Below are 26,755 nucleotides of genomic sequence, written 5' to 3'. Positions count from 1 at the left end.
GTCGCTGGGCAATATACTACGTGGCTGGGCAATATACTACGTGGCTGGGCAATATACTAAGTGGACATGCATATTGTAGAATACCAGATGCGTTAGAATCGGGCCACCATCTAATATATGTATATGTATATATATATATATATATATATTTATTTACTATATATATATATATAATATATATATATAATATATATATATATATATATATACTAGCTATTGAACCCGTTCTACGCCCGGGTGGCGAGCATTTATATTGGTATATGGTCTCCATCATGTGCTGCTGCCATCCTGCGCCCGTTCTGTCATGTGCTGCTGCCATCCTGCGCCCGTTCTGTCGTGTGCTGCTGCCATCCTGCGCCCGTTCTGTCATGTGCTGCTGCCATCCTGCGCCCGTTCTGTCATGTGCTGCTGCCATCCTGCGCCCGTTCTGTCATGCGCTGCTGCCATCCTGCACCCGTTCTGTCATGCGCTGCTGCCATCCTGCGCCCGTTCTGTCATGCGCTGCTGCCATCCTGCGCCCGTTCTGTCATGTGCTGCTCCCATCCTGCGCCCCCGTTCTGTCATGCGCTGCTGCCATCCTGCGCCCGTTCTGTCATGTGCCGCTCCCATCCTGCTGCAATCCTGTGCCCGTTCTGTCATGCGCTGCTGCCATCCTGCGCCCGTTCTGTCATGCGCTGCTGCCATCCTGCGCCCGTTCTGTCATGTGCTGCTCCCATCCTGCGCCCCCGTTCTGTCATGCGCTGCTGCCATCCTGCGCCCGTTCTGTCATGGGCTGCTCCCATGCTGCTGCCATCCTGCGCCCGTTATGTCATGCGCTGCTGCCATCCTGCGCCCGTTCTGTCATGTGCTGCTGCCATCCTGCGCCCGTTCTGTCATGTGCTGCTGCCATCCTGCGCCCGTTCTGTCATGTGCTGCTGCCATCCTGCGCCCGTTCTGTCATGTGCTGCTGCCATCCTGTGCCCGTTCTGTCATGTGCTGCTGCCATCCTGCGCCCGTTCTGTCATGCGCTGCTGCCATCCTGCGCTCGTTCTGTCATGTGCTGCTGCCATCCTGCGCCCGTTCTGTCATGTGCTGCTCCCATCCTGCGCCCCCGTTCTGTCATGCGCTGCTGCCATCCTGCGCCCGTTCTGTCATGTGCCGCTCCCATCCTGCTGCCATCCTGCGCCCGTTATGTCATGCGCTGCTGCCATCCTGCACCCGTTCTGTCATGTGCTGCTGCCATCCTGCGCCCGTTCTGTCATGTGCTGCTGCCATCCTGCGCCCGTTCTGTCATGCGCTGCTGCCATCGTGCGCCCGTTCTGTCATGTGCTGCTGCCATCCTGCGCCCGTTCTGTCATGTGCTGCTCCCATCCTGCGCCACTATTGTATTATATGCCCCCGTATGCTGCTGCCATATAAAAAAAAAAAAAATACCATACTCACCTATCGTCCGGCTCCACTGCAGGTGTGTCTTCAAGAAAATGGCGCCGGAAAGCGCGGACTGCGCAGGCGCCGATTCCGGCAGCAGGAATCGGCGCCTGCGCAGTCCGTGCTCTCCGGCGCCATTTTCTTGAAGACACACCTGCAGTGGAGCCGGAGTGTGTGTTCAAGAAAATGGCGCCGGAAAGCGCGGACTGCGCAGGCGCCGATTCCGGCAGCAGGAGTCGGCGCCTGTGCAGTCCGCGCTTTCCGGCGCCATTTTCTTGAACACACACTCCGGCTCCTCTGCCTGTGACTGGACTCTGTCACAGCAGAGGAGCCGGGAGACGGAGCCGCACGCAGCGCTGGAACGGAGGACAGGTGAATATACTTACCCTCCCTCCTGGCGTGTCCACGGTCCCTGACTCTCCGGTGGAGATCGCGGTATGCGCTCAGTGCTTACGCACACCGCGATCTCCTGGGAGCGTCACTCTGTGGGGGCCAGACTGCGCCGGCGCTTGCGCCTGCGCAGTCTATAATGGCTTCGGACAGAGTGACGCTCCCAGCGTTATATTATAGATATATATATATACCATATATATATATATATTTATATATGTGTGTGTACTAGATGGTGGCCCGATTCTAACGCATCGGGTATTCTAGAATATGTATTTATGTATATAGCAGCCACATAGTATATTGCACAGGCCACGTAGTATACAGGAGCCATGTAGTATATAGCAGACAAATACTACGTGGCCTGTGCTATATACTATGTGGCTGCTATATACATACTGTACATATTGTAGAATACCCAATGCGTTAATACAGGCCATGCAATATATAACAGTGGCCACGCAGTATATAACACAGCCACGTACTATATAACACAGCCACGTACTATATAACACAGCCACGTACTATATAACACAGCCCACGCAGTACATAGCAGCCACGCAGTATATAACACTGGCCACGTAATATATAGCACAGCCCACGCAGTATATAGCAGCCACGTAGTATATAACACTGCCCACGCAGTATATAAGAGGCCACGTAATATATAACACAGCCACGTACTATATAACACAGCCACGTACTATATAACACAGCCCACGCAGTACATAGCAGCCACGTAGTATATAACACTGCCCACGCAGTATATAAGAGGCCACGTAATATATAACACAGCCCACGCAGTATATAACACTGCCTATGTAGTATATAGCAGCCACGCGGTATCTAACACAGCCCACGTAGTATACAGCAGTGTGGACACCATATCCCTGTTAAAAAAATAATTAAAATAAAAAATAGTTATGTACTGACCCCCTGGGATCCACCGAAACTCCGGCGATACGCGCTGCTGCCACCATCTTCCATTCCCAGGATGCATTGCGAAATTACCCTGATGACTTAGCAGTCTCGCGAGACCGCTAAGTCTTCTGGGTAATTTCGCAATGCATCACCGGGAACGGAAGATGGCGGCCGGCGCGTGCGGCTCGGCCGACTACGGAGGGTGAGAATAGCAGGTTTTTTGTTTTTTTATTATTTTTAACATTACATTTTTTTTTACTATTGATGCCGCATAGGCATCAATAGTAAAAAAATGTAATGTTAAAAATAATAGTAAAAAGTTAAAAACAATAGTAAAAAGTTGGGGACACACAGGGTTAATAGCAGCGGCTACGGAGTGCGTTACCCGCGGCATAATGCAGTCCGTTACCTCCGGCATTAACCCTGTGTGAGCTGTGACTGGAGGGGAGTATGCAGGCACCGGGCACTGACTGCGTGGAGTAAGGAGCGGCCATTTTCTTCCGGACTGTGCCCGTCGCTGATTGGTCGTGGCTGTTTTGCCGCGACCAATCAGCGACTTGGATTTCCATGACAGACAGAGGCCGCCGCCAATGAATATCCGTGACAGACAGACGGAAGTGACCCTTAGACAATTATACAGTAGATATATATATACTGCTCAAAGAAATAAAGGGAACACTAAAATACCACATCCTAGATAACTCTGAATGAAATATTTCAGTTGCAAGTCTTTATTCATTACATAGTGGAATGTGTTGAGAACAATAGAAAATGATCAATGTAAATCAGAATTAATATCCCATGGCGGTCTGGATTTGGAATGATACTCAAAAGCAAAGTGGAAAATCAAATTACAGGCTGATCCAACTAAAGTGGAAATCCCTCAAGACAAGGAAATGATGCTCAGTAGTGTGTGTTGCCTCTGTGCCTATATGACCTCCCTACAACGCCTGGGCATGCTCCTGATCAGGCGGTGGATGGTCTCTTGAGGGATCTCCTCCCTCACCTGGACTAAAGCATCCGCCAACTCCTGGGCAGTCTGTGCTGCAACGTGACGTTGGTGGATGGTGCGACATGATGTCCCAGATGTGTTCAATCAGATTCAGGTCTTGGGAACAGGCAGGCCAGTCCATAGTTTCAATACCTTCATCTTGCAGGAACTGCTGACACACTCCAGCCACATGAGGTCTGGCATTGTCCTGCATTAGGAGGAACCCAGGGCCAACCACACCAGCATATAGTCTCACAAGGGGTCTGAGGATCTCATTTCGGTACCTAATGGCAGTCATGCTACCTCTGGCAAGCACATGGAGGGCTGTACGGCCCTTCAAAGAATGCCACCCCACACCATTACTGACCCACTGCCAAACCGGTCATGCTGAAGGTATGCAGGCAGCAGATCGCTCTCCACGGCGTCTCCAGACTCTGTCACGTCTGTTACATGTGCTCAGTGTGAACCTGCTTTCATCTGTGAAGAGCACATGGCACCAGTGGCGAATTTGCCAATCCTGGTGTTCTGTGGCAAATGCTAATCGTCCTGCACGGTGTTGGGCTGTGAGCACAACCCCCATCTGTGGACGTCGGGCACTCAGACCATCCTCATAGAGTCGGTTTCTAACCATTTGTGCAGACACATGCACATTTGTGGCCTGCTGGATGTCATGTTGCAGGGCTCTGGCATTGCTCCTCCCGTTCCTCCTTGCACAAAGGCTGAGGTAGCAGGTAGCAGGCTTGAGAAAGGCTCATTTGTAGCCGAAGCGTCGCCCAGACATGTGGGTTGATTAAAATCCTGCACATTTTCCCACTGAAACAATGGAGTGCTGCCTCTTTCTTGGAATTCTATGAAGTTTGGATAATGATTGGACAGATTGTCTAGGGGTCTTGCATCCGAAGATAAGTATTATACTGTGCTGTTCCTTTTTTTGTTTCTATATATATTAGAAAATCTCCCCACACGAAAATACACAAGACGTTAGACATCACCAGCAGACGTCACCTGCAGTTTCTTGAACTATGCGGCTCTTTGTCTTGTCCTTTAAGTGTTGTGTAATAGGTCAGGTTGAAGCGTCGTGAAGAATGTGGTTTAGCAGTCGTGCTTTCATGATTGAAATGAACTTTGCTGTCTTTTCTTTCCAGTGATTTGCTATGGACAGTGCCATTACTCTGTGGCAGTTCTTGCTCCAGCTTCTACAGGAGCCTGGAAACAATGATTTAATTTGCTGGACATCAAATGATGGGGAGTTTAAACTTCTGAAGGCTGGAGAGGTGGCCCGGTTATGGGGCGAGCGCAAGAACAAGCCGAGCATGAACTATGACAAGCTCAGCAGGGCTCTCCGCTATTACTATGTGAAGGTAAAGAATTGATTAGTTAAGCATTGAGCCATAGACCTATATAATATGACCACACCTTTATATGAACATGTTCTTTACGCCATGTTCACACGGGAGTATTTTGGTCAGTATTTCATATCAGTAGTTGTCAGCCATAACCAGGATGGTGTCAAAAATACAGAAGTGGTGACGTGTTTCTATTATACTTTTCCTCTGATTGTTTCTTTCCTGATTTTGGCTTACAAATACTGATGTGAAATACTGACCAAATACTGCCATGTGGACATGGCCTAAGGCTAGTTTCACACTAGCGTTCAGCAGGGCTGTGGATGGCAGCCTTCTTCCTCCGCCCACTGCCGCACCTTTTCCTTCAGCTCTGCCTATGTCTGCATGCGTTCTGCGTACCCTATCTGTAACATTGGGTGCGCAGGCCATGCGGATGTCTCCGCATGCGTCGTTTTTAAGCTGCGCCGACCGCAATAAAATCCTAACATGTTGTGTTTGACGCAGGTCAGCGCAGCGTCAAGACGCATGTGGAGGCATCCATATACATCCGCATGGCCTGCGCATCCAATGCTAAAGATAGGGAACGCATTGCGATGTAGGCGGAGCTGAAGGAAGAGGCGCTGCAGTGGGCGGGGCTTCACAGAGGAGGAAGGCTGCCGTCCGCAGCCCTGCCGAACACTAGTGTGAAGACTGCCTAACTTGGACTGGGGTCACATTACCAATGCTGGCTTTGCCAAGCAAGACACACTAGAAGCATTAGGCAACGTGCACACATTGAGTATTTGGTGAGTTGTACCTCAGTATTTGTAAACTAAAATCAGGAGAGGAACAGTATTAGGTGAAGTTCACACTAGGCGTTTTTGCTGCTTTTTTTTTTAGCAAAACCTGCACTCTTAGCAGAAAAGACACAGCGTTGGTACGTTTTTCAGGATCCCAAAGTTCAGCCTGGCTTCCACCACAGAAGCATGAACACAGGTCACCAATACAAGACATGTGTTCATGAAAAAATACGCTTACAAACAGCTGAGGGAGGTAAATTGGTGGAATAATTTACCTGAGATACTGACATTGCATTGAGTTTGTAGAACACTGTTTTACTTTCTAGCTTTGGTGAGCCATTTAGTTGCTCACTCACTCTACAATCTCACACCTTGGTCAGCCATTGGCATTGATCAATCTTACACCTTGGTCAGCCAATGTTTACTTTGTACGCATCATTTAATTATAGTGTACAAATCCAAACTGCCATCTCAGGTGACCATCACAAGATGGTTAACCTGGAAAAATCACAACAATAAATGGGTTTCATATACTGCTATACTTGCTTTTTTTCATTACCCATTGCTTTCAATGGGTGAAAAACACTGAAAGAAGGGACATGTTCTATGTCCAAAAAAACGTACAAGCACAAAATACTGATGACAAAAAAACAATGTGTGCGCATGAGATTTCTGAAATCTCATAGGCATTGCAGGTACTGTAAAACGCAGCTGAAAATTAGCATAAAAAAGCAGCAAAAAACACAGCAAAAATGCTTAGTGCGAACTTAGCCTAAAGGTACCGTCACACTAGACGATATCGCTAGCGATCCGTGACGTTGCAGCGTCCTCGCTAGCGATATCGTCCAGTGTGACAGGCAGCAGCGATCAGGCCCCTGCTGTGCTGTCGCTGGTCGGGGAAGAAAGTCCAGAACTTTATTTGGTCGCTGGACTCCCCGTAGACATCGCTGAATCGGCGTGTGTGACACCGATTCAGCTATGTCTTCGCTGGTAACCAGGGTAAACATCGGGTTACTAAGAGCAGGGCCGCGCTTAGTAACCCGATGTTTACCCTGGTTACCGTCGTTAAAGTAAAAAAAACAACCGCTACATACTTACCTACCGCTGTCTGTCCTCGGCGCTCTGCTTCTCTGGTCTGGCTGTGAGCACAGCGGCCGGAAAGCAGAGCGGTGACGTCACCGCTCTGCTTTCCGGCTGCCCGGCGCTCACAGCCAGACCAGAGAAGCAGAGCGCCGAGGACAGACAGCGGTAGGTAAGTATGTAGCGTTTGTTTTTTTACTTTTTAGGATGGTAACCAGGGTAAACATCGGGTTACTAAGCGCGGCCCTGCGCTTAGTAACCCGATGTTTACTTTGGTTACCGGGGACCTCGGGATCGTTGGTCGCTGGAGAGCTGTCTGTGTGACAGCTCTCCAGCGATCCGGATCGTTGTCGGTATCGCTGCAGCGTCGCTAAAGGTACCGTCACACTTAGCGACGCTGCAGAGATACCGACAACGATCTGGATCGCTGCAGCGTCGCTGTTTGGTCGCTGGAGAGCTGTCACACAGACAGCTCTCCAGCGACCAACGATGCCGGTAACCAGGGTAAACATCGGGTAACTAAGCGCAGGGCCGCGCTTAGTAACCCGATGTTGACCCTGGTTACCATCCTAAAAGTAAAAAAAAACAAACAGTACATACTTACCTAACGCTGTCTGTCCTCCAGCGCTGTGCTCTGCACTCCTCCTGTACTGGCTGTGAGCACAGCGGCCGGAAAGCAGAGCGGTGACGTCACCGCTCTGCTTTCCGGCTGACCGACGCTCACAGCCAGTACAGGAGGAGTAGCGCTGTGTAATCGTGCTATTGCAGGGCACAGGTGTGGGTTTTTGGGGTCATCACTGCACATCACAGGGCACTCTGATGCAATGGGAGGGGGTTGGTACGCTCATGAAGACCGGAGGCAGAGTTTTCTTCCATACACCACACACCCCAGAGCCTGGAAGTAATCATTACCATAAACGAATAAAAAGAGGTTTTCTCCACACCACCACAGATATAGGCATACAGGTAGTACTATTTTAACCCTTCTATTACCTGTATGCCCATATTAATAGGTTACATTCGTCCAAGGGAGTGACAGATTCCCTTTAACCCCTTCATGCGTTTTCATTTTTGCTTTTTCGTTTTTTTTATCCCCTCTTTCCCAGAGCCATAACTTTTTTAGTTTTCCATCAATATGGCCATGTGAGGGCTTATTTTTTGCGGGACAAGTTGTACTTTTGAATGACATACGGTAATTGGCTATAGTATGTCGTGTACTCGAAAACGGGAAAAAAATTCCAAGTGCGGTGAAATTGCACAATTTTACGAGACCCGTAGCGTCTCCATTTTTTGTGATCTCAGGTTGGGTAAGGGCTTTTTTTTGCGTGCCGAGCTGATCTTTTTAATGATACCATTTTGGTGCAGATACGTTCTTTTGATTGCCCGTAATTGCATTTTATTCAATGTCGCGGCGACCAAACAACGTAATTTTGGCGTTTTTAATTTTTTTCTCGCTACGCCATTTAGCGATCAGGTTATTCCTTTTTTTTATTGATAGGTCGGGCGATTCTGAACTTGACAATACCAAATATGTCTGTGTTTGATTCTATCTTTATTTTGAATGGGGCGAAAGGGGGGTGAATGGAACTTTTATATTTTTTTTATTTTTTTCATATTTTTAATCACATTTTTTTTTTACCTTTGGCATGCCACAACTTGATGCTACATAGAGGCAACGCTCAGATTGCCCTATGTAGCAGAATTACTGCTTTGCTATGAGCACCGACCACAGGGTGGCTCTCATAGCAATCCGGCATCAACAAGGAGATCTCTGGTTGTCATGCCGACGCACCGCTGGCCCCCGGTCACATGACGGGGGTCAGCGGTGCTTCATAAATGCCACTGTCATAGATTGACAGCAACATTTAACTAGTTAATAGACGCGGGCAGATCACGATTCCACCCGTGCTTATTGCGGGCACATGTCAGTTGTTGAAAACAGCTGACATGTCGCGGCTTTGAGGTGGGCTCACCGCCGTAGCCCACCTCAAAGCGGGGCTTCAGACGCCGGATGTACTATCCCGTCCGACGTCAGAAAAGGGTTAAAATAGCAGCTTAACTTACCATATACCTATTTCAACACTTTTGTTCTCAAAGCACCGGAGTCAAAATCGAGTTGTCCTCCATCATATCATGAAATGAATGGAATGACAGATGGCGGAAATGGACACAGTGGAGAAGATTTACACTAAATGTGGTAGAATTCTGGCTCCACTTGTGTTAAAAATCTGTCATTCTTGCCTTTTTTTTTTACTGTGTTAATGCAGCATGGTAAATAGTGCACCACCATTTTAGACATTTTAGTGCAAATCTACATTTTTCATTCTGTTAAGTGCAGTAGAGAGAATCTGACAGTTTTGATAGTGAGCGGTAGATGTTTTATTATATAAGATAAAATATGGTCATTAATATTTAAGCGGTTTTGTTCCCTAAGAAGTCACCAGCTCATATCCCTTCTAGTTTTGTGTATTGAAACTTTGACCTAATAAAAGTATTTAATAAATAAATCAGTAAAACATGACAATAAGCATCTTTGTAATATATTTTTTCAGAGAAATCTGCTTCTTTCTTTGCCAGTACAGAATATTCATTCTTAAAATTCTCAGTTCAGAGGTAAAATCTGTTTCTTGTTCGTCTTATTGGGGGAGACAGTTACTGTGGGAAAGTCTGCTGCCACCTGTAGGTTGACACTATTAATGTAGCTAAATGAAAGCTGGCTCCTCCCCCACAAACTATACCTTCCCTGCTAGCACCAGGCTCCTCAGTTTTTCATAGTGTACCCACAACCACCATATTATTCCCTGGGATTCGGGAGACCTCTAGGGGTCCAGTTTTCATTTAGTCCTCCTTCTTTCGGGCCGATCAGAGAGACCTCTCCAGTTCTCCGGGACACAGCATTCAGTTGTACAGCTCACTCGTTTCGCCTCAGTGAAACTCTTTGCCTTCTCACTTTAATGAGCAGATTGCTTTGCCTTCTTCAGGTACTCCACCTCTCGTCTCCCTGAGAGGTTCTCACATATGTGGATGTAGTCAGTGCTGCCTGTCTCTAAAAGCTCCGTTCAGATACCTTAGGCTCATCCCGAGATTCGACCGCCTGTGATCTTGTGCTCGCTGGATTAGCTCAGATATTAGCAAGGCTTATAGGGCAGGTGCCAGTGCTCCCCCTTAAGTGTTAGTGGGCGCACTTCGCGTGGGCTACAAGAGATTTCCAGGCAGTTCTTCACTAGGTATTGACCTTGCAGCTCTGTAAAGCAGCCACTTGCTCATCAGCCCATACCTTTTCCAAGTTTTACAGGTTCACACTAGTCATGAGCGAGTGTGCTCCAATAAGGTGTTATCCGAGCATGCTCGAGTGCTAATAGAGCATCTTCGGTGTGCTCGAATACTATGTTTGAGTTGTCGTGGCTGAATGTCTCGTGCTGTTCAACAGCCGGAACATATGCAGGGGCTGCCTAACAAACAGGCTATCCCGGCTCATAAGCAGATTCGATAACTAGTAATAACTATTACTCAAAGCATGCTATAATCACATATAACCCTTTCTATAATAAAATAATAGAAAAAAGGCCCAAGATTATTTATGTAAAAAATCTAACAAATTTTATTTAATCACAAGATGATAAAAATAGATAAATAACAGAATGAGACTAGCAGGGATAGGGGGGATATTAGGAATTATATCCATATAAGAATATCAAAAAATATATTACATAGAGTTACACCAGTAGAAATCCTAATATATAAGGGATTAAGCAAAATCAATATGGCTTAATATATTATATCCATTTAGACCTGTATCAAGAGATGTTACATAAAGTAGCACCAATAGAAATCCTAATGTATAAAGGATTAGGCACAATCAATATGGCTAATTGCAGCAACAGCAATGTCTCCCATATGGTATATAATTACTCAGTCAAGTCTGAAGGTGAAAGGATAGTGCTGCATACTAGAGCCAAGGTAAAGTGCGATAGTGCGTACTATTTGTATGTCACGTAAGTGCTTGGGTGCAAAAGTAACTGGCACATAATGAGGTAGTAGAACTTACATGGAGATGTGGATGGTACGTAATGAATCCCCATTCCACGCCTCCTGAAGACCGGTGAAACGCGCGTCGAGGCGGCAGGTGGGGATTCATTACGTACCATCCACATCTCCAGCACTATCCTTTCACCTTCAGACTTGATAGAAAGGGTTATATGTGATTATCCCGGCTCATGTTGCGGCTGTCGAACCGCCACGAGACATTCAGCCGCGGCAACTCAAACATAGTATTAGAACACGCCGAAGATGCCTTATTAGCACTCAAGCATGCTCAATTGACACGTTATCTGAGCACGCTCACTCATGACTAGTCCACGCCTGTGCTTCAGCTGATACACATCTGGGGAGGAAGATATTGCAGGCAGCAGTTGCTCCGGCGGCCACTTGAGCAACGGTGGAAAACGTTCTCTGGTAAGGCTGGGTTCACACTGCGTTAGTGTGACCCGTTTAACGGACTACGTTACACAGCGGCATAACGCGGTGTAACATAGTCCGTTAACGCCGCCATTACTTTCAATGGCGGACGCATCGCTAGCGCACGCCCACAATGGGCGTGCGCTAGCGATGTGCCGTCATTGAGTGACGAAGCCGAGACGCGCGCTGCAGCATTTCCGGGTCCGTCACTGCTAGCGCAGATAGAGCTAGCAGATGCTCTATCTGCGCTAGCGCTGTGCAAACGTCGGCACTTGCGTTAGTGCAGTCCGTTTAATGGATGTGTTGAACGGACTGCAATAACGTAGTGTGAACTTAGCCTATCTGTCTAATGTTTGTTATTCCCACCCATTGTCAGCTTTGGGACGTCCCACAGTTACTGTGTTCACCCACCCTTGGTTACCTGGTCGAGAATGCATTATTTTTCTTTGTGCCTTAATTCCTTTGGCTTTCTGTCACTGTTTTTGACTAAACTGAGGAGCCTGGTGCTGGTAGGCAAGGTATAGTCTGCTGGGGAGGAGCCAATTTTCAATTAGTTGCATTAATAGTATCAGCCTCCAGGTGGCACCAGACTGCCCCACGGCTACTGTGTCCCCCAAGACTGAGAAAGAGATTTTTACAGTGAGTAAAAAAAATCCTCATATTCAATGAAGACAGATTATTACATTACAGAGATAGGTGATGACAGTTGGTGCTCATAAGGTTCTATATAGATGAGAAGGGGCAGAAGGGCGGAGCTCTGCCTCTAGCTCCTCCTTCCTCCACTCATCATAGAATCTCAGCAGTAACAACTGCCATCTCCTGTCTCAGTAATCTAATAATCAGTCTACGCTGAATACAGATTTTGCCTGGAATTCAGAGTGAATGATCAGTCCAGTAGGAGAAAGAAGCAGGTTTCTCTGATAATATAGAGTTGCTTATTTTCATGTGTACTATTAACTTCTGAAATAAAAATTAAAACATGGGTTGCTCTTAAAGCTAACCAAGGAATGGTGTAAGGAGAACGAAAGCACCATCTCCTTGTTAAATAGGGCCTCAACTCACTACACTCCATATACAGAAACTATCCTTACGTGCATGAGCCAAAACCTTGGAATCAGCCATGATGAGTGAAAATGCTAATTTATAAACCCACCCTTCAAAAATCTACATATTGGCCAGGTAAGGCTACTTTCACACTAGCGTTAACTGCAATCCGTCACAATGCGTCGTTTTGCAGAAAAAACGCATTCTGCAAAAGTGTTTGCAGGATGCGTTTTTTCTCCATTGACTAACATTACGCGACGCATTGCGACGGATTGCCACACGTCGCAACCGTCGCGCGACGGTTGCGCCGTGTTTCGGCCGACCGTCGGCCGCAGAAAACGTTCCATGTAAGGCTTCTTTCACACTAGCGTCGGGCTCGGCCCGTCGCAGTGCGTCGGGCCGAGGTTACCGACGCTAGCGTTGCCTCCGCCGCACAACGGGTGCAGCGGATGCTGCTTTTCAGCGCATCCGCTGCCCCATTGTGAGGTGCGGGGAGGTGGGGGAGGAGTTCCGGCCGCGCATGCGCGGTCGGAAAAGACGGTCCGTCGGCTGCAAAAAATGTTACATGGAACGTTTTTTGCGGCCGACGGTCGGCCGAAACACGGCGCAACCGTCGCGCGACGGTTGCGACGTGTGGCAATCCGTCGCAATGCGTCGCGTAATGTTAGTCAATGGAGAAAAAACGCATCCTGCAAACACTTTTGCAGGATGCGTTTTTTCTGCAAAACGACGCATTGTGACGGATTGCAGTTAACGCTAGTGTGAAAGTAGCCTAAGAAATTAGTTAACTGTGTTACAATATCCAGCTACATAAGTGAGATACTTTTGTTGATATTGTGATACATTTAACTGACTTCTTATCTTGTAAGGTGGGGTTGTGCGTTGGGATTTTGGCTAGTCATGGCCACTTGTTGGATCATGTACCTAAGGATACTTCTTAAATGTTTGCACTCAGTTTTCTCTCCCTATGTGCAATAAAGATTTATTATTTCATAATGGGTCACTGGTTGGTATTCTTGTCATGTACACGCACATGTAGGAAGACTAAAGTGTCTAATATATGTAGTACGGTAGAGCTGGAGCCACTGTGATAAATTTAACATATATTCTCATTACGCAGGTGGATGAGATTTCTAAAGTCTTCTCCACCACTCTGTTCCTGTAATCCACTGCCGTTGTTGCCTATGCAAATCCTTGAGTAAAAAACAGCAAAAAATGCGTTATGTGAATTTAGTCTAAAAAAGCAAGAGATGTGTTGGTTACATAGTTCTGTTACTGTGTGTTATATAACTAACTTCTCTTATTCTCTCCAGAATATCATCAAAAAAGTAAATGGGCAGAAGTTTGTTTACAAGTTTGTCTCGTACCCCGATATCCTCACCATGGATCCTGCAACAGTGTGTAAAGCTGAAGGAGATATAGATGGCAGCCCTGCCAATCCTGTCAGCACCTGCATCATGCGTGACCAGGAGAACTGTAGCAAGGAGCGGTTATTGTGCCCTCCTGCCAAATCCTCCGGACGCAATGATTACATTCACTCTGGTTTGTACACATCATTCACGCTCAATTCCTTGAATTCATCTGGTGTAAAGCTCTTCAAAACCGCAAATGTGGAATATACAATCGATAAGAAAATGACGCCTGAGGCTGCTCCATCAGTCATTAGGTTTGTGACCACACCAGCTAAAAACCCTGAACCTGCACCCATTACTTCTACAGCTCCTTGTCTGCCTCCAGAACCCAATGAGAAGCCTGCTGAGCCTCCTCCAGGTGTGACAATTAGCACCTCTCTCCCTCTCCCAAACACTTCCATCTCACCCATTCCAAAACATTCTCCAGTTTGGTCTCCTGATATATCCAATCATGATGTTGCCGACGATACAGATTTGGGATCTCCACAACTTGATTTTCCTAGTGACATGGAGATAGATGATTCTGAATCCAGGCCAGAGGCTGAAGCAGATCTTGAGCCTGAGCCCTATGTACTGGACAATAAGAGCACCAAGTCTAAAAAGCCCAAAGAGCTGGAGTTGACACCAACATTGGTTATCACAAGTAGCGATTCCAGCACTCTTGGTATTCTCAGCCCTTCGTTACCCACAGCATCTCTCACGCCAGCTTTTTTCTCCCAGGTAACACTACTGGTTGTTTTCATTTACCATACATTGCTTTAGAGTTTGTTCTCTCTGCCATTGTTGAGCTTCTGCTTGATACATAATACTTTGATTTCCAGCACTTCTGGAGAGACTGAGATGCGGTCTTTGGGGTTACTGAGTAATATACGTAAAGATGAAAATCCTGAAATCATATCTGGGTCATGGTGAACCTTCATATGTATACCAGGCAATTTCGTTATTATTAATTTCCTCATTGTTATTTTTTCAATGGCAATTATTGGTCTTTAAATTGCTGTTTTTATGTGTTTTTAATCAACTGTTGACCAGATTGAATTATTTGTATACTCGATGCGTCGGCACACTGCGACTAACGAATACATGAACTCCAATATTGCTGTAAACCAGGGGTGGGGAACCGTTATTCTTTCAAGGGCCTTTTGGACATTTATACCATCCTTCGGGGGCCATACAAATCGCTCGCTAACACCTCCCAAAAAAGTACGACCTGGCACTGGGGTGAGGACATAATCTTTCATTGCATGTGCCTCAGCATTCAATAGTGAACACTGCATGCGGGTGCTCACAGAGCCATAAGAAATTAAAGCACTAACTCCATCAATCATATCTGCCTGCCCAAGCACTGCAGTCCCTGGGAATCTGCCCGGGGGCTGGAGAAAAGATTATTGTCATGAACCAGGGGTGTTTGGTTGCCCCCAGTTCTTCATCAGGGGTTTATTTATATCCCCACTTCTGAGTTCTGGTTTGGAACTTGCAGCTCTCTGGCGCCCCCTTACCCTCAGTTCAGTCAGGGAACTGCACCTAGGGTAATTAATCACCAGAAAGGCTGCCTTGCTATGTACTGGAAAATTGGGCACACTGCAGTGAGGGCGATATAACTACTCCCGCTCAGGCGGGAAATACAATTATCAAATGCCATCTGTCTCTGCCAGTTTCCCCAAAAGCTCAGGACACTTCGCTGCCACCAGCTCCTATTGCTATGATTAATAGCGAGTCAAGAGCCAACCCAATCAGTATCGTAGTTTGCTTTAGAGGACGTTAGGGGTACGTTTTAGAGTAAGGAAAACAAGACTAGTAAATATTTTAGCTTTTACTCCAAAAAGATTAGGCAGTGTTTACAAAAGTATATAAAACGATATTACAAAATGAGACAATCATAGTATGTACAGAACAATTAAAAAATAAAAGGGATTAAAGAAGAAAAACATTTACAGTCATCTCAGATAATGGCAAGCCATGTGGTGGGGGTTGAGTGACACATCACAATGCATCAGAGCAAATTGCACAGATTCTGTTAGCTGACTTCCTGGGCAAAAGACTACTCCTAAAATTAGGTTCCAATTTTATACACTCTGATTCATGACCTCACTGAGTGGGCTGCACCATGGGTGCACTCCCTTTTTCCAAAGAGATTCAGAATCCCATTAAAACCTTCTAACCACCATATCTTGAGCTGGAGACCTCGTAGAGCGACGACAAAAGTATTACATGTCTTCTCACGAGGTTAGCTTACATTTAAAGGGAACCTGTCACCTGAATTTGGCAGGACAGGTTTGCGGTCATATGGGCGGGGTTTTCGGGTGTTTGATTCACCCTTTCTTTACCCGCTGGCTGCATGCTGGCCGCAATATTGGGTTGAAATTCGTGCTGTGTCCTCCGAAGTACACGCCTGCGCAAGGCAATCTTGCAAAGCTTGTGTTGCAAAAATAGATGGTTAAGGGTGTGAGCCCTGGAGGGAGCCAGACACCCCAATATGTACTATATGAAAGAAAAAATAGAGCCCGCATAACTATTATTCAATTAATTAATTCCACTGTTGGTATATACGTAAAACATGAGGTACTTGGTTGAAAGATTTTGATCAAAAAGCTTAGCCATCCAACCCCATTAAGGTGACCTCATATGGATAGTCCTTAACTTTGAATTAACCCGTTTCTGACATTAGACGTACTATCCCGTCGAGGTGGTATTTGCTCGTATGACCACCGATGGGATAGTACGTCTAATGCGATCAGCTGCGCTCACGGGGGGATCGCGGCCGAGTGTCAGCTGACTATCACAGCTGACATTCGCCACTATGTGCCAGGAGCGGTCACGGACACATTAAACCCTGGAACACTGCGATCAAACCTGATCGCAGCGTTCCGGCGGTATAGGGAAGCATCACGCAGGGAGGGGGCTCTCTTCCCTGAGACCCTCGGAGCAGCGCGATGTGATCACATTGCTCCGAGCGTCTCCTCCGTCCTCCTCCCTCCGGATCCAAGATGGCCGCGGGGCTCCTTCTGGGTCCTGCAGGGAGGTGGCTTGCAAGCGCCTTCTCAGATCAGGCGCCGGCAAGCCTCCTGCAATGCCTGTCAGATCGCTGATCTGACACAGTACATCAGCAATCTGACACTATAACATGATTTCCCACTCTGGGACAAAGTAAAAAAAAAAATATTTACATGTGTGTAAAAAAAAAATCATGAATAAATAAAAAATAAATAAATTTCTTTATGTAAATAATAAAAAAAAACAAACAATAAAAGTACACATATTTAGTATCGCCGCGTCTGTAATGACCCGACCTATAAAACTGTCCCACTAGTTAACCCCTTCAGTGAATACCATAAAAAAAAAATTAGGCAAAAAACAAGCACTTTATCATTATACCGCCGAACAAAAAGTGGAATAACACGCAATCAAAAAGACGGATAGAAATAATCATTGTAATGCCGAAAACGTCATCTTGTCCCGCAAAAAACGAGCCACGTCATCAGCGAAAAAGTTAAGTTAATAGCCCTCAGAATAAAGCGATGCAAAAGTAATTATTTTTTCTATAACAGTTTTTATTGTATAAAAGCACCAAAACATAAAAAAAATGATATAAATGAGGTATCGCTGTAATCGTACTGACCCGAAGAATAAAACTGCTTTATAATTTTTACCAAACGCGGAACGGTATGAACACCCCCCCCCCCCCCAAAAGAATTATACGAATTGCTGGTTTTAGTTCATTCTGCCTAACAAAAATCAGAATAAAAAGTGATAAAAAAATGTCATGCGCCCGAAAATGATACCAATGAAAACGTCAACTCGTCCCGTAAAAAACAAGACCTCACATGACTCTGTGGACCAAAATATGGAAAAATTATAGCTCTCAAAATGTGGTAACGCAGCTTACCTCGGACTTCAATCAACATTCCCTAGTCATCTGTTGTCTGACGCGCCCACCCATACACATAAGATTATCAGCATGTGCCGCCAACATTAGTCCTATAGGGGCCTGTAGAGTCTAATGGTACCGTCACACTAGACGATATCGCTAGCGATCCGTGACGTTGCAGCGTCCTCGCTAGCGATATCGTCCAGTGTGACAGGCAGCAGCGATCAGGCCCCTGCTGTGCTGTCGCTGGTCGGGGAAGAAAGTCCAGAACTTTATTTGGTCGCTGAATCGGCGTGTGTGACACCGATTCAGCGATGTCTTCACTGGTAACCAGGGTAAACATCGGGTAACTAAGCGCAGGGCCGCGCTTAGTAACCCGATGTTTACCCTGGTTACCATCCTAAAAGTAAAAAAAACAAACACTACATACTTACCTACAGCCGTCTGTCCTCCAGCGCTGTGCTCTGCACTCCTCCTGCACTGGCTGTGAGCGTCGGTCAGCTGGAAAGCAGAGCGGTGACGTCACCGCTCTGCTTTCCGGCCGCTGTGCTCACACAGACAGTACAGGAGGAGTGCAGAGCACAGCGCTGGAGGACAGACGGCTGTAGGTAAGTATGTAGTGTTTGTTTTTTTTACTTTTAGGATGGTAACCAGGGTAAACATCGGGTTACTAAGCGCGGCCCTGCGCTTAGTTACCCGATGTTTACCCTGGTTACCGGCATCGTTGGTCGCTGGAGAGCGGTCTGTGTGACAGCTCTCCAGCGACCAAACAGCGACGCTGCAGCGATCCGGATCGTTGTCGGTATCGCTGCAGCGTCGCTAAGTGTGGCGGTACCTTAAGTCCCAGTGGCAATTGTGAAAATTGTAAGATTACTAATTTTGTTTTTTAAATACAAATCCTGACATGGAAAATATTGCTTACAGTATTTATTTTCAAATACATGTAGCACAACCTGATCTAATGAGGTAGATGGAGGTCTGGAATGGCTTAATATATGGGATATTATACTTGTATTAGTTGGGGGGTAAATACTAACAGACAGGTAGTCTGACCCTACGAGGATGATAAACTCCAATTATGGAACCAGATTTAGCATATACTCCTTAGATGCCAAGTATAATTGCATTACTGGGGTTAGTATATATTGCAGTGCAGCCCTGTTTCTTGGGTGGTATACAGGTCCTTCTCAAAAAATTAGCATATAGTGTTAAATTTCATTATTTACCATAATGTAATGATTACAATTAAACTTTCATATATTATAGATTCATTATCCACCAACTGAAATTTGTCAGGTCTTTTATTGTTTTAATACTGATGATTTTGGCATACAACTCCTGATAACCCAAAAAACCTGTCTCAATAAATTAGCATATCAAGAAAAGGTTCTCTAAACGACCTATTACCCTAATCTTCTGAATCAACTAATTAACTCTAAACACATGCAAAAGATACCTGAGGCTTTTATAAACTCCCTGCCTGGTTCATTACTCAAAACCCCCATCATGGGTAAGACTAGCGACCTGACAGATGTCAAGAAGGCCATCATTGACACCCTCAAGCAAGAGGGTAAGACCCAGAAAGAAATTTCTCAACAAATAGGCTGTTCCCAGAGTGCTGTATCAAGGCACCTCAATGGTAAGTCTGTTGGAAGGAAACAATGTAGCAGAAAACGCTGTACAACGAGAAGAGGAGACCGGACCCTGAGGAAGATTGTGGAGAAGGACCGATTCCAGACCTTGGGGAACCTGAGGAAGCAGTGGACTGAGTCTGGTGTGGAAACATCCAGAGCCACCGTGCACAGGCGTGTGCAGGAAATGGGCTACAGGTGCCGCATTCCCCAGGTAAAGCCACTTTTGAACCATAAACAGCGGCAGAGGCGCCTGACCTGGGCTACAGAGAAGCAGCACTGGACTGTTGCTAAGTGGTCCCAAGTACTTTTTTCTGATGAAAGCAAATTTTGCATGTCATTCGGAAATCAAGGTGCCAGAGTCTGGAGGAAGACTGGGGAGAAGGAAATGCCAAAATGCCTGAAGTCCAGTGTCAAGTACCCACAGTCAGTGATGGTGTGGGGTGCCATGTCAGCTGCTGGTGTTGGTCCACTGTGTTTCATCAAGGGCAGGGTCAATGCAGCTAGCTATCAGGAGATTTTGGAGCACTTCATGCTTCCATCGGCTGAAATGCTTTATGGAGATGAAGATTTCATTTTTCAGCACGACCTGGCACCTGCTCACAGTGCCAAAACCACTGGTAAATGGTTTACTGACCATGGTATTACTGTGCTCAATTGGCCTGCCAACTCTCCTGACCTGAACCCCATAGAGAATCTGTGGGATATTGTGAAGAGAAAGTTGAGAGACGCAAGACCCAACACTCTGGATGAGCTTAAGGCCGCTATTGAAGCATCCTGGGCCTCCATAACATCTCAGCAGTGTCACAGGCTGATTGCCTCCATGCCACGCCGCATTGAAGCAGTCATTTCTGCCAAAGGATTCCCGACCAAGTATTGAGTGCATAACTGAACATTATTATTTGTTGGTTTTTTTGTTTGTTATTAAAAAACACTTTTATTTGATTGGATGGGTGAAATATGCTAATTTATTGAGACAGGTTTTTTGGGTTATCAGGAGTTGTATGCCAAAATCATCAGTATTAAAACAATAAAAGACCTGACAAATTTCAGTTGGTGGATAATGAATCTATAATATATGAAAGTTTAATTGTAATCATTACATTATGGTAAATAATGAAATTTAACACTATATGCTAATTTTTTGAGAAGGACCTGTATATTGGATGGCTGCCGCTGCTAATACCTTCTAGGTGTCAGATAGCAAGGCAGCTGGGTATGAAGACCTGAGCGATCCTCCTCTGCAGATCCACATTCCCTGATATTACCTCCTGCATGTTCAGTCTTGCCTTGTAGTAGTTGAGCTTCCCTGGTTGTGCTAGATGAATGTCTCACTTGTTAACCCTTTATAGTCTGATCATACTTCTGCTAGTTTGCTAATCTCTAGAAGCCACGCTTCCCACGTTGTTATCACTTGCTGTGTGTATAATTGTAGGTGTGATGACACTGAACACTACTACAATGGGAGTAGATGAGGATTATTCACATGAGTCATCTTGGTCTATGGGCTGGCTGAACTATGAACTCCTTCTGAATCCCTGAATAACAGTTTGTAGTATTTGCAGAATATTCACTCATTGTTATTGGCTTCAAGTTTAATATCTTGGCAAACATATGGGTAATGTGTTTTTTTTTTTTTTGCTTTGTTTTTTTTAACTCCAGAAAGCCTCCTTTTATGTTTTATGTCTTCTGGTAATTCATATCCCTCGTACATTTAGGTGCTAGAGGTTTTCACCTAGTGCAAAATGTCGCGTCCTGCCATTTTCAGAGCCCAAATGAATGGACAGAGACGCACGCGAGAACACCTCTCCCTTTCTGACAGCATGTGGTTGGACACTTGTTTTTAAGATAGGTGGTTGCACATGTATTTATTTGACAATTATGGTATATCCTGTGGATTTGCTACAAATGTCTTAGAAGGGACAACCTATTTAGGAAGGTGAAGGATCTGTTCTGGTAACTATGGAGGTGGCGATGAGAGTAGCAAACGCTAGAGATGAGGGCATGTTTGCCCTTCTGGTGACTACCTCTTGAAGCTCATCAAGAGAATGCCAAGAGTGTGCAAAGCAGTCACCAAAGCAAAAGGTGGATACTTTGAAGACCCTAGAATATAAGACATAATTTCAGTTGTTTCACACTTTTTTGTTAAGTATATAATTCCACATGTGTTAATTCATAGTTTTCATGCCTTCAGTGTGAATGTATAATTTTCATAGTCATGAAAATACAGAAAAATCTTTAAATGAGAAGGTGTGTCCAAACTTTTGGTCTGTACTGTATGTACGTGACAAGCGCTGCTCCCAAGTTATCTTTACCGCGCTGTTAGAACGGGAAGCGACAGGAGTGAGGAGATCCTAGTGTCAGCAAGTTAAACTAGACTTGGGCAAACTGCAGCCCGTTGGCCACATGCCAATCTGTACAGGAACAGTGGTGCATCATAATATGTCATGTATCATAATTTGCACATAGCACAGACCGAAGAAGCATTAGAGGACCAGTGATAGGTGAAGTGTGTGTGTAGATATATATCTACTATATAAATGTCTAAGGGTCACTTCCGTCTGTCTGTCTGTCCTCTGTCACGGTTATTCATTTGCTGATTGGTCTCGCCAGCTGCCTGTCATGGCTGCCGTGACCAATCAGCGACGGGCACAGTCCGGAAGAAAATGGCCGCTCCTTACTCCCCGCAGTCAGTGCCTGTCGCCCGCATACTCCCCTCTGGTCACCGCTAACACAGGGTTAATACCGGCGGTAACGGACCGCGTTATGCCGCGGGTAACACACTCCGTTACCGCCGCTGTTAACCCTGTTTGTCCCCAACTTTTTACTATTGACGCTGCCTATGCGGCATCAATAGTAAAATATGTAATGTTAAAAATAATAATAAAAAAAAAACCTGCTATACTCACACTCCGTAGCAGCTCACGCCGGCCACAATTTTCCATTGCAGGTTCCGGTGGCAGAAGGACCTGCCATGACGTCACGGTCATGTGACCACGACGTCATCACAGGTCCTGCGCTGGGTCCGGAAGCTGCCGTGGACTTCAAGGGCTCCCTCGGAAAGGTGAGTATATGTTTATTTTTTATTTTTTAACCTGTGACAAACCTGGCTGAGCAATATACTATGTAGCTGGGCAATATACTACGTGACTGGCCAATATACTACGTGGCTCTGTGCTGTATACTACGTCACTGGGCAATATACTGCGTGGCTCTGTGCTGTATACTACGTCACTGGGCAATATACTACGTGGCTGGGCATTATACTACGTGGCTGGGCATTATACTACGTGGCTGGGCAATATATTACGTGGCTGGGCAATATACTACGTCACTGGGCAATATACTACGTCGCTGGGCAATATACTATGTGTCTGGGCAATATACTATGTGTCTGGGCAATATACTACGTGGCTGGCCAATATACTGTGGCTGGGCAATATACTACGTGGGCTGTGCAATATACTACGTGGACATGCATATTCTAGAATACCCGATGCGTTCGAATCGGGCCACCATCTAGTATATATGATTAAAAAAAGGAAATTTTAAAGCACCACTCAAGCTGGTTTTTTTTCCACCTCCGAAGTGCTGCTTTAAGCGTAAGTCCCCTGCACCCCGTCATATACTCCTCCTTCGGCGTCTTCACTGTTTATCAGCACTGCTTAGGTCTCGCGGTGCCATCTTTTGAGCTCAGCTTCCAACTGTCCGAAAGTCAGAAGCTATGTCACAAGCTCTCAGTGCAAGTCTATGAGAGCCAGAACGTGACTGTCATAGACTTATATTGATTAGTGGGCTTCGGCTTCCTCCATGAAACACTGGAGCAGCCAGCAGGTCACAAATTGCAGGAGATGGAGCAGCGATGAAAAAGCCGAAAGGTGAGAACCAGACAGTGTGCACAGGACTTTGATTCTAAGCACCACTTAGTGCTTGGTGCTTTGTTAGCCAGTACTTGGGAGTGGGAGGGTGGGACCTATCTGGTCCATCGTACCGTGTCTGTGAATGGGAGAGGTGGAAAAGGTGTGCGTGCTCGGTACCTTTGTGGTCCATCGTACCGTGTTCTAGTGTAGGGGACCCATGGGGTCCACCTCATCATGACATCACAGTGTGTGTCGGGGAGGGCCATCATAATGTTTAGCAGGAGTATAATTTTCTAAACTTTTATATAAAGCAGTAAATTACGGTGTATGATTTGGATTAGCTGCTTGCAGAGAGAATATGGCGGTTAACGGCATAGCAAAAAAAAAAAGTCAATACGCCAGAATTACGTTTTTTTGTTGCCACAACAATGCATTAATATGCAATAAAGGGCAATCAAAAGATCGTATTCACAACAAAAGGGTATTATTGAAAACGTAATCTCGGCATGCAAAAAATAAGCCCTCATTCAGCTATAGATCACGAAAAATGGAGATGCTACGGGTCTCGGAAAATTAAATTTTTTTATTTTTTAAACAAACTTTGGATTTTAAAATATAGATGAGGACACCTGCGCTAACCTGACGAGAAAGTGCAAAAAATAGGTGCAAAAAATAGGTGGGAAAACCTATAAATGCTGTAAATAAATGGTCAACAGAATTAGCGGTAAGAGCAAAGGCAGCTAGAATCACCAATAGCAGTAATGATAATAGTAATGATGGACAAATACCAGACAGTCGTTGGTCATAATCACCAGCAACACTCTACATTAGTGCCGCAATAGGTACATATATAGGGGTGTTAGATATGTAAAAGTAACCACACACTTACTATTAGTAGCGTGACTGAGGTGAAGGTTCTGGCGTTGTGCTGGTGTATATAGGAGCAGGGGCAGCGGCCACCTGTGTGTCCGGAGCTGAGAGGTCCAGACGGCGGTGTGGAGCGGCAGAAGCACTCACTGGTGGGGAGCGTCCTCCCTGGCTAGTGCTCTGTCTCCACTCGCCTGAAGCGCCGTTGGCCGGCACACGTGGGCTGCAAGGACGCCGCTAGAGAGAGCGGTGGAATAAGGGGGCGTGTAGTCTGGGTGACGTCACCAGATACAGAAAGGAGGAAAAGCAGGGGACGGGTGCCGATAGGGACCAAAGTGCCTACGCGTTTCGAAGGTCTCCGGACCTTCTTCGTCAGGGCTAACTAAACTTTGGATTTTTTTTCACTATTTAAATTAAAAAGAACCTAGACAAGTTTGGTATCTGGTAATGACCTGGAGAATCATAATGGCAGGTCAGTTTTAGCATTTGGTGAACATGGTAAAAAAAAAAAAAAAATCCCAAAAACAGTTGTAGAATTGCCCTTTTTTTTTTTTGTTTCACCGCACTTGCAATTTTGTTTTCCATTTTCGAGTACACAATGTGGTTAAACCAATGGTGGTGTACAAAAGTACAACTTGTCCCGCAAAAAATAAGCCCTCACATGGCCATATTGACGGAAGAATAGAAAAGTTTTGGCTCTGGGAAGAAGGGGAACGAAAAACAAGCGCAAAAACTAAAAAGGCTGCGGAGCGAAGGGGATGATAAGCAGAATTAAAGGTTTTTTTTTTTTGTTACTTACACGTATGAATTTTGGGCTAGAAATCATTTTCGCAATAGAGTTATGTTACAAATATTACACCGTTTGGCTTTTACAGGCTGCTTGTTACCCTGCATGTTGTAGTCCTAAATCAGCTGAGAGCACGGCATAAAAAGACAGATAAGGGAGCTATACACTTCCCTGAGGGTATGTGCACACGTCAGGATTTCTTGCAGAAATTTTCCTGACAAAAACCGGACATTTCTGCCAGAAATCCGCATGCGTTTTTACTGCGATTTTGACGCGTTTTTGGTGCGTTTTTTGTGCGTTTTTTCCCAAATGCATAGAATTGCGGGAAAAACGCAGAAAATCCGCAAAAATAATGAACATGCTCATTTTTTTTACCGCGATGCGTTTTTTTCGCGGAAAGAAACGCATCCATGTGCACAAAACACGCAGAATGCATTCTAAATGATAGAATGCATAATGTATGCGGTTTTAATGAGTTTTTATAGCGTTTTTAGCGCGAAAAACGTGAAAAAAACGCGAAAAAACCTGAACGTGTGCACATGGCCTGATGGATTGTGAGCGCGAGCTCCCTGACAGACTCTCAGGTAAAATGGTCGGCCACTTTCTCTCGTTATTGCAGCTTTCCTCCGAGACTGACCAGCACTTCTGTCCATATAATGGCCGTCCATGGAGGGTCATGTGACCAGATCATCAGCCCCGCCACAACTCAAATGGGAAAGCTGCTTTTCTATTGGAGGAGACTGATGGATAGGTGTCGTCACATGGTCCTCCACCGGCAGCCATTGCTTTTTCTGAGCAAATTATAGAAACAGATTACATTATAGTTGAATGCAGAAACCAAGGCTCTGCCCTTTTTTAATGGCATACACAGTTTCAATTGAAAAATATTGTGAAAGGGCTACTTTGACCCCTTTCCTGACATTGTACACATTGGTTCATCCTATTTTGCAGGGAGTTCCCGCAAGTGGACCTATCTGTATGCCCAGTTTGCCAGGTTATTGTTCGGGCACAATAGCTGTGACTGGCACAATCACTGCTGGGAAGTTCGACTTAACTGATAGCCATGCTCCTGCTCTAGTTGTCAGGGCCTTTGCCAGCACTGGTAGTAGACCAGCTATCAGACAAATAAATTTTTAAGTTGAATAATGAGACTCCAAAAAAAAGGTTAAAAAAAAGCCCCACAAAATAATGAGCAATAAATTATTACACCAATATGTAAGCATTTTCATGTAAAAAATAAATAAAAGTACCCATTTGGTGTCCGTGCATCCAGAATTACGTGATCTATAAAACTGTCACACTATTTCACTTTACAGTGAAAATCATTAACAATGGCAAAAACTGTTTATCATGCCGTCAAACAAAAAGTGGAGTAAAGCACAATAAAAAGTCATGTGAAACTATAAAAATGGGATCCCTAAAAACATCATCTCGTCCCACAGAATAAGAGCTCCCACTCAACTCCATCAGCAGAAAAATTAAAAAAAAATTCTTGATATCAGAATATGGTGATTCAAAAGCAATTTTTTTTCAACAAAAATGTTTTAAGTGCAAAAACAGCATAACATAAAAAAAACCTACATAAATGTGTTATCACTGTAATACTGATGCGAAGAATAAAGCTGTCATCACTTTTACTACATGGTGAATGGCATTAGCAAACAATTCCTGAATTGCTGTTTTTGTTCTTTCTGCTTCCACAATTTGCAATAAAAAGGGATCAAAAAATTATGTACCTCAATATGATTTCAATAAAAACCTCAACTCATTCTGCAGGAAATAATCAGTCACGTGACTCTGCCAGGAGAAAAATATTAAAATAATAGTCCTCAAAATATGATGCAAAATCTTTTTTTTTTTTTTTTTTTTTTAAAGAAGCATATTTAGTGTGTGATAGTAGCAAAACTTAATGAA

The 26,755-nt window shown here is 45.2% G+C and overlaps 1 protein-coding gene across 2 annotated transcripts in view; it reads left to right on the top strand.

The window, feature by feature from the left end:
* ELK4 (ETS transcription factor ELK4) overlaps nucleotides 1–26,755 on the top strand; it is a 171,010-nt gene that overhangs the window by 15,866 nt on the left and 128,389 nt on the right. For both annotated transcript variants that reach the window (XM_069756229.1, XM_069756228.1), the window contains exons 2-3: nucleotides 4,855–5,070; nucleotides 13,730–14,548. In XM_069756229.1, the coding sequence (XP_069612330.1) occupies nucleotides 4,864–5,070; nucleotides 13,730–14,548 (1,026 nt within the window). In that variant the 5' untranslated portion in view covers nucleotides 4,855–4,863. The remainder of the gene's footprint in view (nucleotides 1–4,854; nucleotides 5,071–13,729; nucleotides 14,549–26,755) is intronic.

Source organism: Ranitomeya imitator, chromosome 3 (assembly GCF_032444005.1).
Source record: "Ranitomeya imitator isolate aRanImi1 chromosome 3, aRanImi1.pri, whole genome shotgun sequence".
In the NCBI taxonomy this organism is placed as follows: domain Eukaryota; kingdom Metazoa; phylum Chordata; class Amphibia; order Anura; family Dendrobatidae; genus Ranitomeya; species Ranitomeya imitator.
The sequence above is the reverse complement of the archived record's forward strand: the minus strand, read 5'-3'. Positions and strand labels throughout refer to the sequence as shown.